At 45.0% G+C, this 14,766-nt stretch overlaps 1 protein-coding gene across 6 annotated transcripts in view; it reads right to left on the reverse strand.

Moving 5' to 3' along the window:
• Positions 1-14,766, reverse strand: part of IQSEC1 (IQ motif and Sec7 domain ArfGEF 1) — a 302,049-nt gene that overhangs the window by 175,387 nt on the left and 111,896 nt on the right. The window contains exon 1 of one of the 6 annotated variants that reach the window (XM_066558300.1): positions 1,976-2,399. The exons of the other annotated variants lie outside the window; for them this stretch is intronic. Within the exon in view, the coding sequence (XP_066414397.1) occupies positions 1,976-2,274 (299 nt within the window). The 5' untranslated portion in view covers positions 2,275-2,399. Of the gene's footprint in view, positions 1-1,975; positions 2,400-14,766 lie in introns of those variants that run through there. 6 annotated transcript variants of the gene reach the window in all.

Genomic DNA, 14,766 nt, shown 5'->3' on the forward strand with positions numbered 1-14,766 from the left:
CCAGGCTTTCTAAACTTAAAGATGAAAAAGATATTTTTACCTTAAAAAGGATACTTTCAGTAGCAAAGATCTTTGGCATGTGTATATATATATATATATATATATATATATATATATATATATATATATATATTACAAGAACACTGACAGAGTTGTTATATGTAAGGTTTCATCTGAAAACTTAGCATTGAAGGACTGGTGTTTAACAGTTTAACAAACATTTTCAGTATTGAGAACCCATCAGTTTTAAAGAACATAAAGATTTTCCATATACATGTGTTCTTAAAAGTTCTTAAAAAAATTCCCAGCTTACATTTTCCCCTTTCCAACCATCAGCACCAGCTCTCTTAAACAGGAGTTAAAAGACAGAATTATAGTAGGAGGCAGAACCCACATCTTGTTTTCTACAGCAACGTGCTGAGGGGGGTACAAGATACCAAAGGTATAAGCAGCAAAACAGGAAAATCCTGCACAAGATGGGTCTGTAAATAAGACTGCAAGCTCACTGTTAAAGACAGCAACATACAGGGATTGAATGTCCCTTACCCCCACATGATGAGCACTCTGTGAGATCCATTCCCTGCTGAGAGTTACAGAATCCCCAAATCCCAGGACCCAAATTAAAATGGAGTCCAACACAACCAGAACTGTTCTCCCATGGATAAACACACACCAGGATGTTTCAGGCTGATCCATGAATACCTGGAAGGCTGCAACCTGTTCTCCAAGTTTACTTATTTCAACTCCCTACAAAATGCTCCACATTTATTTTGATTTTAAAACATTTCAACTTTACCATTCACCCCTTCAGCACAACACAAAAAGCTGAAGAAAACTCAAAGACATATATTAATATTCTTTTGTTATTCTATTGGAGGAGTCTGGTTTTGAATGGCTTTATTTACTCTGCCTGTGTGTGGATGGTGCAGCTGAACGTGGAGCTGATTTACTCAAATCAGGCTGCTCAGAGGCACTGCTAAAATAACTGGAAAAGGCTGGGGATGACAATTACATGTGTTTCATGCAGGATCCTCTGGAACCCCCAAATTTAACCCTAAAGGGAGTGCATGGTTAACCAGGGCTCAGAACTGCAAACAGAGGTACAGCATCTCCAAGCCCCTGGACTGGGAGTGAGGACAAATCCAAGGGCCCATCCCTGCCTGTTTGTGCCCATTTTGGAGCAAACCACCTGTGTGTCCCATCAATTCCTGCCTGGTTTGTGCCCATTTTGGAGCAAACCCTGTGTGTTCCATCCATCCCTGCCTGGTTTGTGCCCATTTTGGAGCAAACCACCTGTGTGTTCCATCCATCCCAGCACCAGCCCCATCCTGTAGACTGGCTGAGTCCTGAGCCCCAAGCCTCAGGCTCAGCTCCCTCCAGGGGCTCCTGAGCCCACAGGAGAATCAGCTCCTGTGTCTGCCCTCAACCCTCCAGAAACTGCTCCAGGGAATAATAATCAATGAATGTTTCATCTTTATGTTTTGATCAGCATAAAAGTAACAACAAAACCACAGGGAACTTTGCCTCCTCGGTGTGATGCTGCTCAGGGCTGCACTGCACATTCTGCTGTTTGCATTTTATTTCTGTACTGAAAAGACAGATTGCACTTTAATATGACAAAGCATTCCAACAAAATGGAAGAGAGATCCTTGACTCATCACAGACAGAATTCCTAGCACCCTGCATTGCTGCTTGGATGCAAAGTGAAGAGTTTCCTCATTTTTTCCCCCTGCTAAACACAGACTACTCACTTTATTACACTGTATTTTTAAATACCCACATGCACAATCATCATCATCATCATCTAAACACATTTAATATACAGGGCATTCATCTACCAGAAAAGGTAACACCCTAAAAATGGTTCGTGGAAAGAAACCTACCCAACAATAAACTGATCACTACTCCCACTTCTGGAATCCTCAACACAGAAATCAGAGATGTGACGACAGATGAAGAAGGAAAAGGTACTCACAAATAACACCTTCTGCAAGCCATCCTTGAAGAGGGGGTGGCCTTGGAATTTATATTTTCTTTCACGCAATCTGAGGTAGAAAAGCTCTTTCTCAAGGAAAAAGAATAAAGTAAAAAAAAAAAAATCACATTCACAGCTTTTGCACGCTCATTCAGGCTCAGCCCCGGTGGAACATCACGGATAAGTAAGCTGGTGATGTAACCAGCATCAAACACTGCATCAGATAAACCCAAAGGCTCTACAGGGTTATATTTTGCAAAGCCAAAAGGTTTTTCCCAGAGAGGAGGTTTAGCAAGCATAAACCAGCCACGCTGTCCTCACATTCCTGGTGGGCTCGCTTTCTGCTTGCAGAAAAAGTCCCAAAGCTGTATTTATTATTCAACTTCATCACCAAGGAGGAACAATATGCTTTCTCATTTGCTATTTAGACGGAAATATCAAAGCACCAAATGTTGCATTTTCGAATGCACCATCTCTGCCTGCTCACTGTAGTACAGTCCAAACCAAGAAAAGGCCATTGGTCCTTTTATCTCCATGGAAACAGCAGCATCTGTGAAGACGAACGTATTCCCTCCTCACTGCAAAGTCAATTTATAGTCACATACTATGACATAAACTGATAAGACAGCAAAGCTAATCAGCAACCAGGAGAAACAGCAACCTAAACATGAGATTAGGCTCTTGCTCAAGAGGATATTCCTCTGTATACAGCATTTCTCCTGTGAAAATTGCAGAATTAAGAAGCAAATCAAGCTGTTCCTGAGAGCTGCTGCAGGTTGAGGATTTGTGAACTTCCCAGTTTGGCTAATGAGGAGAGTGGCTGGATATTTTATACTATTAGTTTCTGGCTTGAAAATCTAGTTAAATCCTACTAAATGGGAAGAGATTTAAACAAAGTTGCTCTTTGCAAAAATAAAAATTACTGAAGAATTATTACTCCAGTGTTACCTTTTCCCTGCAGAATAGCTGTCATCTTTAATAGCAACAGCAGAGTGAGAAGTTTCATAACTCTACAGGCGACTGCCTCCCCATCTCCCCCCTTTTTAGCACCACCAGAGGTGCAAACACTTCAGCACCATCCTGCTTGTGCTCTACAAACCACCTCTCCAGGGAAATGATCATTTCTGCAGGCCTGATGAGTCACCTCGACTTGATTTTATTTGATGGTACTTTGTAAAAGAGAAAAGCAAACTAAAAACCAAACCAAGAGACCCCAGAGAGTACAAAGTGAGCTTTGCTCAGCTTTGCTCCTGCCCTCCTCCTGCCCAGCTCCGATGCTCAGCACTCAGCCCTGACGTTCCCAAGCCAAGCTTCCTCCCTTCCCTCATGAATCAGTGCAATGACCATCTGCTCACATTATTAAGTTAAATATACACCAGAACACACTGATGAGGGCAGCTCATTTGCCATGGTCAAGTGATCACCTCCATGGCCAGCTGTCCCATTTCCAGAGGGACAGGGGGCAGCCAAATCCTCCTGATGCACCCACACAGCTCCCAGGGCTCAAGGGGAGCAGGAACTGCCAAAGATGCTGCAAAACTTTAAAAAGAAAAATAAAAAATGGGGGAGGCAGGAGATCTTTGGTCCAAACCAATCTGCAAATGAATTAGTGTGGCCTAACTGCAGCCTCACTGCACCTGAAGGAGCCAACAAGGAAGATGAACGGTTTTAAAGGGCCTGGAGCAACAGGACAAAGGGGAATGGCTTCAGACTGACTGAGAGATGGGATAGATGGGATGCTGGGAAGGAATTGTTCCCTGTGAGGGTGGGCAGGCCCTGGCACAGGTGCCCAGAGCAGCTGTGGCTGCCCCTGGATCCCTGGCAGTGCCCAAGGCCAGGCTGGACAGGGCTTGGAGCAGCCTGGGGCAGTGGGAGGTGTCCCTGCCATGGCAGGGGTGGAACATGGTGATTTTTAAGGTCCCTTCCCACCCAAACCACTCCCTGATTCCATGGTTCTGCCTAGCAGAGGTGCATTTTGGTTTACAAAAGTAAATTTGATGATAATTTGTAGAATTGTCAGAGCAGCCTCAAGTCACATCTGCATGTGCTGGTGCCGTGGAATGCAATAAGAAACCAGAGGGGAAGCAAAGGCCCCAAAATTCCCCATTCCCCCACATAAATGACCTGTAGGGCTTGGATCCAGCACCAACAGGTGCTCCAGCAGGATTCCTCCTAAGAAAACTCCATAAATACCCGCTTGATGTGGTGCTGCCCCACCCAGCAGAGCGAGCTCCAGGGAATCCTGTTGCCACATTCTCTTCACAGAGAAAAGCAAGACACAATACTCCCCAAGGATTTCTGAGATTCACATTCTCTGAACCTCAGAGAAAGGGAAAACACAATTCTTACCAATTGCTGTGCCTGTGTTTGTGCCATAGTAGAATGCAACATGGAGATTGTTTACCCACAGTGATGGTGTTTTGTTTCCTTGACCTGTCAGGGCCAGGTGTGTGTGTGGGGACTGTCAGTGACAGCCACAAGATTCCGGGCAGTGTATGCAGAGTGATTCCTTGGCAGATTGAGTTTAGATGAAATGTAGATGGTATAGTATAATAAAGTAATTAATTAGCCTTCTGATATCCATGGAGTCCTCCTCATCATTCTCTCCCCTTCATCGGAGTCACCTTTGATTTACAATAGAATCCAGCCTGGTGTGGCCATCCCCAAATATCTCTGGTGGTACAGATCCCAAACCCTTCCCTGGGAGCTTGATCCCATAACTCCCACCCCCATGGGCTCATGGAACAGGTCAGGCTCCAGAGCACAGTGTCCCCATGCCACACTGGAGGCCTGGATTGGAGCAGCCAGACCTTGGACTCAGATATGAGACCCTGGGAGGCACTGACATGATCACCTGTCAGCTTTGAAAGTTGAATTATCTTTTGCACAAATTAAGGTAATTCAGGGAAATACAGATTTAGAGGAGTGGTTTTTTTCTGCTGCACAGCCTAAAGGTATCTTGCTTCCAGGGAAGCTTTATAATGATTCAAATACTGCTTCATTTTTAGCAGATACCAAACACAGAGCACTGGAAATGTACAATTTCAAAAGGTGCTTGTGTGTCCTGAACTTGCACATCCCAGCCACCAATACATCACATAAATGATAAATGCCTGCTAAGGAAACAACACCATTCCATAAAGAATCCCATCAAACAGCTTTCCAAGCCACTGCAAGGTCAAGTACCTCAATCACCAGCAGCATATAAGGAAGAGAATAAACAGGCTTGGCAGCTTGGTGCATCCTTCTGGTGTTAATTCCAGTTTCTGCAGATGTCTGACAGTGCACAGGTCAAATGAAAAGTGAGGAATGACTTACCCAGCTATTCAGAAAGGTGCTCCCTGGGTGATAATCAATCCAGTTCAAGGAGGACAGGATAATAGGAAGCTTTTCAGTGTATGGCATTGCTGCTTGTGTTTGGGACAAGCTTTCAATTCAGTTCTTGGTTTGGTTTGATGTGTCTGGATAAAATAACTGGGGAACAACTGTCTGGCTCTAAACTCCACAGTTTTATTCAAGATAACAGACTCATTTGCATGATTTCTGTTAAACACTGGTTTAGCCAAGCTCAGTCTCCCTCAGCTCTCCCCTGGAACAATGGGAGCTGGGCTGATGAGTAAGTGTGGGATAAAGCCTGCCCACGTCTGTTTCTTAGCACAATGAACTCAAATGTTTCACAATTGATTGAATACTACAAAGTGAGGAGTTAGTAACTGCACAGGCTGTTTAGCCTTAGCTTTTAACTTTAAAAAAGGCTTTTCTTTATCAAAAAATGCAGTAAGTAGGGCAGAACTGGGGACACTGGGGCCGAGTCCTCCCCAGCACTACAAAGTCAGCTCAGCAAGACTCCTGTACAGTCACTTGATGTCACTGTGTGGAAAGAACTGGACATAAAATGCCCAAGTCATTATCCTAACCACTGTACAAGCCACAAGTACTAAAGACAAGGACTCTGATCCCCCTGAAGAGCCTGGAAGAGCTCCATGGGGCCCAGCACAGCCAGGCTGTCCCAGTAAATGCCCAGTGGTTCTGAGTGCTCTGAACACTGATCCCTGCCAGCATCAGTGACCTGCACAGCCACAGAACTAGCTGTCCCCAAAACCCAGTTTTCTCTGCTGAGGTTCTTGTTCTGTCCATGGCTGTGAGGAATAAACAATCACCTGAGCAATGTCAAACATTGTTTGTTTCAAATGGAGGCCTGAATTTATCTTCAAGGTTTTGAGACAGACTCAAAAGCAAAGGCATTTGTTAGCAGTTATTGCATTTTCCTGTTTATTATTAACATGCTGGTCTCTGCAGGATTAGGAGGCTTGGCTATTGATTCATTCTAGAAAACCAAAGGCAGTTTGTGGTTGGAATTCTGGGTGAGGCCACAGGGGACAAAGGACACAGCCCTGCCCCTGCCCAGGAGGTCTCAGACCCTCTACTCAAACACAAGATGAATGCTCAGCTCCTCCTCCCTAATCCCCAAATAAAACTTCCCCCTGCCTGGTCCTGACACGGCCCCAGAGGTTGTTATTTGGAGTTCAGAAGCAGAAGTGGCTTGTTCCCCTCACGTGTCACACACAGAGACAAAGCTGAGCACCACGGGGTTCACACAGCAGCCTGGGACCTGAGACCATTTTTATAGAAAACTTCCATTACAGCCTAAAAACTCCCCTCATTCGGTCTCCCACCTGAGGCTGAGCTGTGTCTTGGAGCAAGCTGGCCTGGTGAAAGGTGTCCCTGCCATGGCAGGGGGTGGGATGGAAGGGCTTTAATGTCCCCTCCAGTGTGACCGTGGTCATAGGGGTCTGAGGATGAGGGAAGAGATGAGGATCTGACTCCATGTTTCCGAAGGCTGATTTATTATTTTATGATATATATTACATTAAAACTATACTAAAAGAATAGAAAAAATGATTTCATCAGAAGGCTGGTAAAGAATAGAATAGGAAAGAATGAATGATAACAAAGGTTTGTGGCTCGGCTCTCTGTCTGAGCCAGCTGGGCTGTGATTGGCCATTAATTAGAAACAACCACATGAGACCAATCCCAGATGCACCTGTTGCATTCCACAGCAGCAGATAACCATTGGTTACATTCTGTTCCTGAGGCCTCTCAGCTTCTCAGGAGGAAATATCCTAAGGAAAGGATTTTTCATAAAAGATGTCTGTGACACTCCAGCCCAAACCATTCCATGGCTCCAGGCCTGAAATCCTGGGCCTGTGGAGGCTCCATGCAGCTCCTGAGCAGCCAGGCTGCCACAGGATCCAAACCACTCCTCACCAAGGCTGGTTCCAGCCCCCTGAGCCCCAGTTATGTAATTGCACACTGCTCATTCCTCTGGGCACTTGTACTTCTAATGCACAAAGTGTGTCTCAGAGTAAGGGTGAGAAGCCCAAGGGCTGCAGCAGAGATGCTCATGCCTGGAATGTGATGGGAAGGACCCAGCCCTGTGCTCCCTTCCCTGCAGCCATGTGTGCCCCCATGGAACATTCCCTGGCTGTTGCTGCACTGGTAAAATATTGAAGCTCAAAGCAGAAGTAAACAGCTGTAGAAGAACTGCCAGGAATGTCTCAGGCCAGAGTACAGTATTTTCATTTTCAGTATTTTCATTTTCAATCACATTTTGAAATGTTTCTCATGAGCGTTTGTAGTTCTGTCTGAAGCCTCTGAATAATTTTTTCCTACTGTTTATTTTAGCAAGATGCCCCAAAGCTTTCATTGGAAGCTGCTTCTAATTTTCAGCTTGGTTGTTACTGATGAGTTGATACACATTTGCTTGTGTTGAATTTCCTCTGTAATAATTTTATCCCTGTATGTTCTGAGCTTTATATAGATGCTAAATGCATTTCTCTATTGTATCTTGTATCTTACATGCTTTCCACTTACCATTAATATAGTTAGAAGTGGTTATTAAACCTGCTCCTTCACCAAAATGAGGCCTCAGCTCAGCATCATTTCAGTGGCTGCTGAATGAATTTTACTGTCTCTCATCACACACACAAAAAAATCCCTTGCAAATATTAAACAATGCTGGCAGCAGTTAGAGCTGTGGAAAAATCTCTCTGTTATCACTGACAATAAATCCTTTTTCAACTTGTACCATGGCATTACTATTAAAATACCATTTGGTTCCTGCTAAACAACCTGAGCCCCAAGTAACAACTTCCTTTTAAGAACTCTGCTAAAACAAGGCTTTAAACAAGTATTTATTCCTCTCCCACCATGCAGAACAACTGCTTTTAAAAGGAAGCCTTTGAAAAGTAAAAGTCTTTCCCACCCAAATTCAAATAATTTTGCAGTGTTCAGTCAGCCCTAAAACAAACTTCACTGAAAATGCTAAAATGCTTTGTATTAAATTGATCACCTTAAATATTTCTCTGTTAAGATTTTGTGTGACAGCTCTCAATTCCCCTTTTGGCACCTCTGGTTTGTGCAGTTTTGCCCTGTTCTGGTCATCCAAGCTCCTCAAACGTGTCACTCTGGAGAAAGGATCACCTCTCTAGAGTAACCTGAACTCTCAATTAAGAAATTGGTGCATTTTAAGGTAAAATGTTAAACCCTCACTTTCTGCAGGCCCTGACTACACTCCTGACCCTTCACTGGGTATTACCTTGACTGTCCTAAACTTAAAGGCATCCCATAGATTTGTTTTCTCCAGGATATTTGGTTCCCTGGCTGGCAGGAGGTGGAACAAGGTGGACTTTAAGGTCCTTTCCAACCCAAACCAGTGTAGGATTCCAGGAAAATGCCACGAACAGAGAACAAATAAAGAAGTCTATAAACTTACAGCTTGTGCAAGACTGAACAATAAAATATTGAGGAAAAACCCAGGCCTGGACTATTTCAGACACAGGCAGTGCCAGCAGCAGCAGGAATCCCTGGAACAGCCTGGAACAGCAGGGACAAGGAGCCGGAGGGGTTTGGGCAGCTGGCTGCTGAAAAACCAGCAATAAATAATCTGCCTGGAGTCCCCACTGCAATGGGACCTGGGAAGCAATCCTGCTGCTGCAAGCCTGGAAAGGTTTTTAATTATATATAACTTATAACTGTATTATATAACTTGGGTTAATTTGATCTATATTTCTTCCCCAATTCATCACAGAAGTACAAAATATTTGTTGAGATGCATTTGTTGAGATGCATTCCTTCATCCTGTGGACAATGGAGCTGCAAAATCCAGGTGGATCCTCCTGCATGGACCTTTCAGCTGGGAGGTGATGCAGGTACAGCCCCAAAAAGGGCCAGCAGCAGAACAAACCTTAATGAGCAGGATGTAATTAACGCCTGCTCCTCGTCTGGTCTCTAAGTGGAGCCATCTCTGCCATCAGAAGAGGTTTCCCAAGCATTAAGGATTAATGGGCAGTGTGATCATTAACCACTGCAGAGAGGTGAGAGAGGGAGCCTCCAGCCCAGGATCCCCGTGTCACTGACACTGCAGGTGGCTTTGTCCTTTAATGTGTTTTTCTGACCTAACCCAGAATGACAAAGTCATTTACCCAACAATTAGCTAAGCCAGAAAAGCAGCCAACTGGGCTGCAAAGAAAAGATAAAAGAAGTTCAGAAGTGTTTCCTACATCCTTGGTGCACATTAATCATGTATTTTATTCCTAGCTTTAAACTCTGACTGCAGCTGCTGTTCAAGGGGTCTTACATAACACGCTGACATTAAATTTATTTGTTTCATCTTTTCTACATAAAAATAAGCTGGGATTTTATGATTATTCCTTTGCATTTATTTTCTGTGAAGGCATTTTAACTATTTTGTCCTTAATTGTTGCAATAAAATCCAGCTTAAGCATTTCAGATGAAGCAAAAACCACAAATTAAGGATCATTAAATTATTTTGGCAACCAGACTCATGGCAGATTCCACAATAAGAGGCTGAAATTCCATTTTAGTAACAAGACTAGCTGGAATATTTGTGCCAGAATTATTAGCGAGATGTTCAGCAGATCAATTTTATTAATTAAACAGGCAAGACTGAAGACAACTGATGTCAATAAATCTGTCAATATGTTAATACAGACACCAGTGTCACCTCTCTCCACAGGGTAAATACAAACCAAACCCCAGCTGGGTATTCCATGGATTCAGTGCTGAAATGCAAATTCACTACAGGCTTGTAGGAGAACATGAGGATGAGATAAAGAAATCCCAGCTGAGGTCTGGAGTCACCTGGTTCCCCAAGGGGCTCCTCGAAGTCATGCATTGGCTGTATTTGTTTATAAAATGTGTTTTAAACTTACAGGAAGGTCAGCAAAGGGATTTTCTGAACTGTTCACATGGAGTGACACCAGTTTGGTGCTGTTTGCTGATGCAGGGTCATCCAGTCAGTAATTTCAAATAAGAACTTTTCAGTGGGATAATCCCAGGATCACAGGATGGTTTGGGTTGGGAGGGACCTTAAAGCCCATCCAGTGCCACCGTGGGCAGTGGCACTTTCCAGTGTCCCAGGTGGCTCCAGCCTGGCCTTGCACGCTTGCAGGGACCCAGGGGCAGCCACAGCTGCTCTGGGCAATGAGGAATGGATCTCAGAACTGCAGGAATGCAGGAGGAGAACAGCCCAGTGCAAGGCTGCCCCTGAAGCTGTAACTCACAGAAAGAGAGCAATGGGATATCCAAAGGGGATTTCCTGGGAGAAAAAGCCCTGCAATAATACATGGCACACAGAGAGAACCTGTGTGATGGGCAGGAAAACCTCTGGAGCAGCTGCATGTGGGAAAGCATCTGGAATATTCTCCTCATCTGTTACCTGCAGATAAAGCTGGGGACTGACACTGCACAGCTGAATCTGCAGAATTATGGCAGATTTTAGACAGGAACTTTTGGACAGTTCTGAGACAATGGAAGCTTAAAAAACCCCATTTGTATTCCCTAAAACACTCAAAAGCACCAATATTCAATGTATGCTCTCAGTCCCTGCATTCTCCTGCAGCCAGAGTGATTTGAGATGAGTCAGCTGAACACGAGAATCCAAAGCAACATGTGCCTGAGCATGTGCTGCCAGAGCTGCAACAACAAACCCACAGCATCCTGCTCTGAGCCATCCACCCAAACACCTCCCCCGAGAGCCCACCCCACAAACACCCCACAAACACCCCAGGTACCCCCTGTCCCTGCCCCTGGGCCCCACACACTGAACTCAGCCTGAGCTTCAGGGACTGGGGAGGCAACAGCAGCCCTGTCACAGACATCTTTTATGGAAAATCCTTTCCTTAGGATTTTTCCTCCTGAGAAGCAGAGAGGCCTCAGGAACAAAATGTAACCAATGGTTATCTGCTGCTGTGGAATTCAACAGGTGCATCTGGGATTGGGCTCATGTGGTTGTTTCTAATTAATGGCCAATCACAGCCCAGCTGGCTTGGACAGAGAGCTGAGCCACAAACATTTGTTATCATTCTATTCTATTCTATTCTATTCTATTCTATTCTATTCTATTCTATTCTATTCTATTCTATTCTATTCTATTCTATTCTTAGCTAGCCCTCTGATAAAATCCTTTCTTCTATTCTTTTAGTATAGTTTTAATGTAATATATATCATAAAATAATAAATCAAGCCTTCTGAAACATGGAGTCAGATCCTCGTCTCTTCCCTCATCCAAGAACCCCTGTGAACACCATCACACAGCCCATGCTGGATACAGCTCAAATCTAAAGGCATTTCACTCTCAAAGTTTCTTTCCACCAGCATTTCCCTCCTACACACTAATACATTTTAAAAAAAATTATTTAAATTCACTAACACCCTTTAAAAATTATTTAAATTCATTGACACCCTTTAAAAAAGTATTTAAATTAACTAACACCCTTTTGGCTCCAAATTATACAGAACTGTGGATAGTGGTAACTCTTGGAATATTTTTGGGTTTTCCCACTCTGGTAGAGGATTCCCTTTGCCAACCCTCCTGCTCTTCCCCAACTTTTGTTCATTTTTACAATGCAAGTTATGATTGGGATAAAGTTTTCATGCAAACCACAGCTTCCAGCACTACCTGAAACACAATTAATTTTTTCCACCAGAACTCTTCAGTTTAACAATAATTTTAATATACGTTTAATAGTAAGTTTAGTTCTAAACCGAGCATGTAGATGTCAGTGCTGGTTCTCTGGAGCTTTCAATACAGAATTAGGAGGGCAGGAAGAGACCTCCAAGACCAAAACACCCCACACCCCCTAAGCCACATCTCCCAGGGCAACATCTGCTCCTTTGTTGAACTCCTCCAGGGATGAGGATTCCACCACTGCCCTGGGCAGCCCGTGCCAATGTTTAACTCCTCTCTCAGTGAAGAAATGTTTCCTGATATCCAACCTGAACTCCCTCTGGCACAATTTGAGGCTGTTTCCTCCTGTCCCTGTTCCCTGGAGCACAGCCCGACCCCCCCGGCTGTCCCCTCCTGTCAGGGACTTGTGCAGAGCCACAAGGGCCCCCTGAGCCTCCTTTGCTCCAGGCTGAACAACCCCAAATGCCCCCAGGCAGATTATTTTGGTGAATGAAGAGCAAATGAAAACCAGCCCTCCATCCTCTCTGTCGGAGCTCAATGCATCCCTCTGGGTGCCCAGAGTTGCCAGGACCCCATCGGGGGGTTCAGAGACCCTGGCACACAGCCCAGAGCACCTGTGGGTTTGATTGTGACCCCTGGAGCAAATTACCAGCTTTGTATGAGGACCTGAAAGCCACAGAGGTTTGAATAGTGTAATAATAAAATGATCACAGGGTGAAAATGTAGATTTTAGGATTTTTGGAATGGGGGTTTTGGGGACAGGATGGAGGAACTTGGGCGTGTCCAGCCTTTCTTCTTCTTGTTCTCCATTTTCTGCAGTGTGTGTGTTTTGGGATTGGCATTTTGATGTTGTGTGTTTTGGGATTTGGGATTTTGATGTTGGCACTTTGGGATTGGTTCAGAGTAGAAGTGCACTGTCTAACATGGGTGATGGGTATTGGGAATTAAATGTAAATATGTTCTACGTAGTTTGTAGTATAAAAGGACAACACTGCCTCCGGGGCGGTCAGAGTGCCTGTGGCTGCCCTGCTGAGCAGATCTTGGCTGGGCAGAAAGAAAATTTTATAGATAAGAATTAATAAACAACTTTAAGACCAAAAACTGAAGAGCTCTGACTCATTCTTTGGATGCGCGGGCCAAAACAGAGACACCCTGCACATCTGGGGGCAGCAAGCAACAACCAAACTCCAGAGCTCTCCAGGCCCTCCTGCACATTCCTCCACAAACCAAGCCCTGTGCACTCAGAGCTCAGGGTGCCAGCAGCAGCTCCCAGCCTGCACACAGCAGGTTCTGTGCTCCCAGAGCAGCGCACAGCACAGCAGAGCACAACACAACACAGCACAACACAGCACAGCACAACACAGCACAGCACAACACAGCACAACACAGCAGAGCACAACACAACACAGCAGAGCACAACCCAAGACAACACAGCACAGCACAATACACACAGCACAACAAACACAGCACAGCACAGCACAACACAGCACAACACAGCACAGCACAACCCAAGACAACACAGCACAGCACAGCACAACACAGCACAACACAGCAGAGCACAACACAACACAGCACAGCACAGCACAACACAGCACAGCACAACACAGCAGAGCACAACACAACACAGCACAACCCAAGACAACACAGCACAGCACAGCACAATACACACAGCACAACAAACACAGCACAGCACACACAGCACAACCCAAGACAACACAGCACAGCCTGCACAACACACACAGCACAACAAACACAGCACAACCCAACACAACACACACAGCACAACACAACACAGCATAGCACAACACAGCACAGAACAGCACAGCGCAACACAGCACAGCACAGCACAACACAGCACAGCACAACAAACACAGCACAACACAGCTTAACACAGCTTAACACAACCCAACACAACCCAACACAGCACAGCACAACCCAACACAACCCAGCACAACACAGCACAGCACACACAGCACAACCCAAGACAACACAGCACAGCCTGCACAACACACACAGCACAACAAACACAGCACAGCACAGCCCAACACAACCCAGCACAACACAGCACAGCACACACAGCACAGCATAACACAACACAAACCAAGACAACACAACACAGCACAGCACAACACAACACAACACAGCACAGCACAACACAGCTTAACACAGCTTAACACAACCCAACACAACCCAGCACAACCCAGCACAACCCAGCACAACACAGCACAGCACAGCACAGCACAGCACAGCACAACCCAACACAGCACAGCACAGCACACACAGCACAGCACAGCACAACCACTCCTGCAGACACAAAACCCCCTCGAGTGGCCTTTGCCAGCTCTGTTTGCTGCCAGCAGCTGCTGCTCATCCCAGAGCCTGCTGGGTGCCAGCCACTCTGGGAACTGCTGACCTTGGGAATGCAGGGAGGCACCAGAATAATCCTAAAAACCTCTGCACACCAGCTTTCTTTAATGTATTGGCTATTGCAGCTCTTTTTTATTCATGGCTGCACAGCTCTCTTTGGTTATGCATATTAAAAGCATATTTAAGCAACTTAAATGACCTTCCAGACCAACAAAAGCAATTAGGACAGCTCCTAGCAAGCCTCTGTTGTTAAACCCCCAGAAATGGGAAAGCTGCAGCAGACATTCCCATTTCAAACTGAAATTTGAGATATTGAGCAGTTCAACCAAGGGCAGCATCTTGAAAAGTTTGCAGGCACAGGGTTGAGCCATGGAAATTTCTGTTATTATTCTTTTATGTGCAGAAATGGTTTGAAACAATGCCAGAAATTCTG

The sequence above is a fragment of the Molothrus aeneus genome, chromosome 12 (genome assembly GCF_037042795.1).
Source record: "Molothrus aeneus isolate 106 chromosome 12, BPBGC_Maene_1.0, whole genome shotgun sequence".
In the NCBI taxonomy this organism is placed as follows: Eukaryota; Metazoa; Chordata; class Aves; order Passeriformes; family Icteridae; genus Molothrus; species Molothrus aeneus.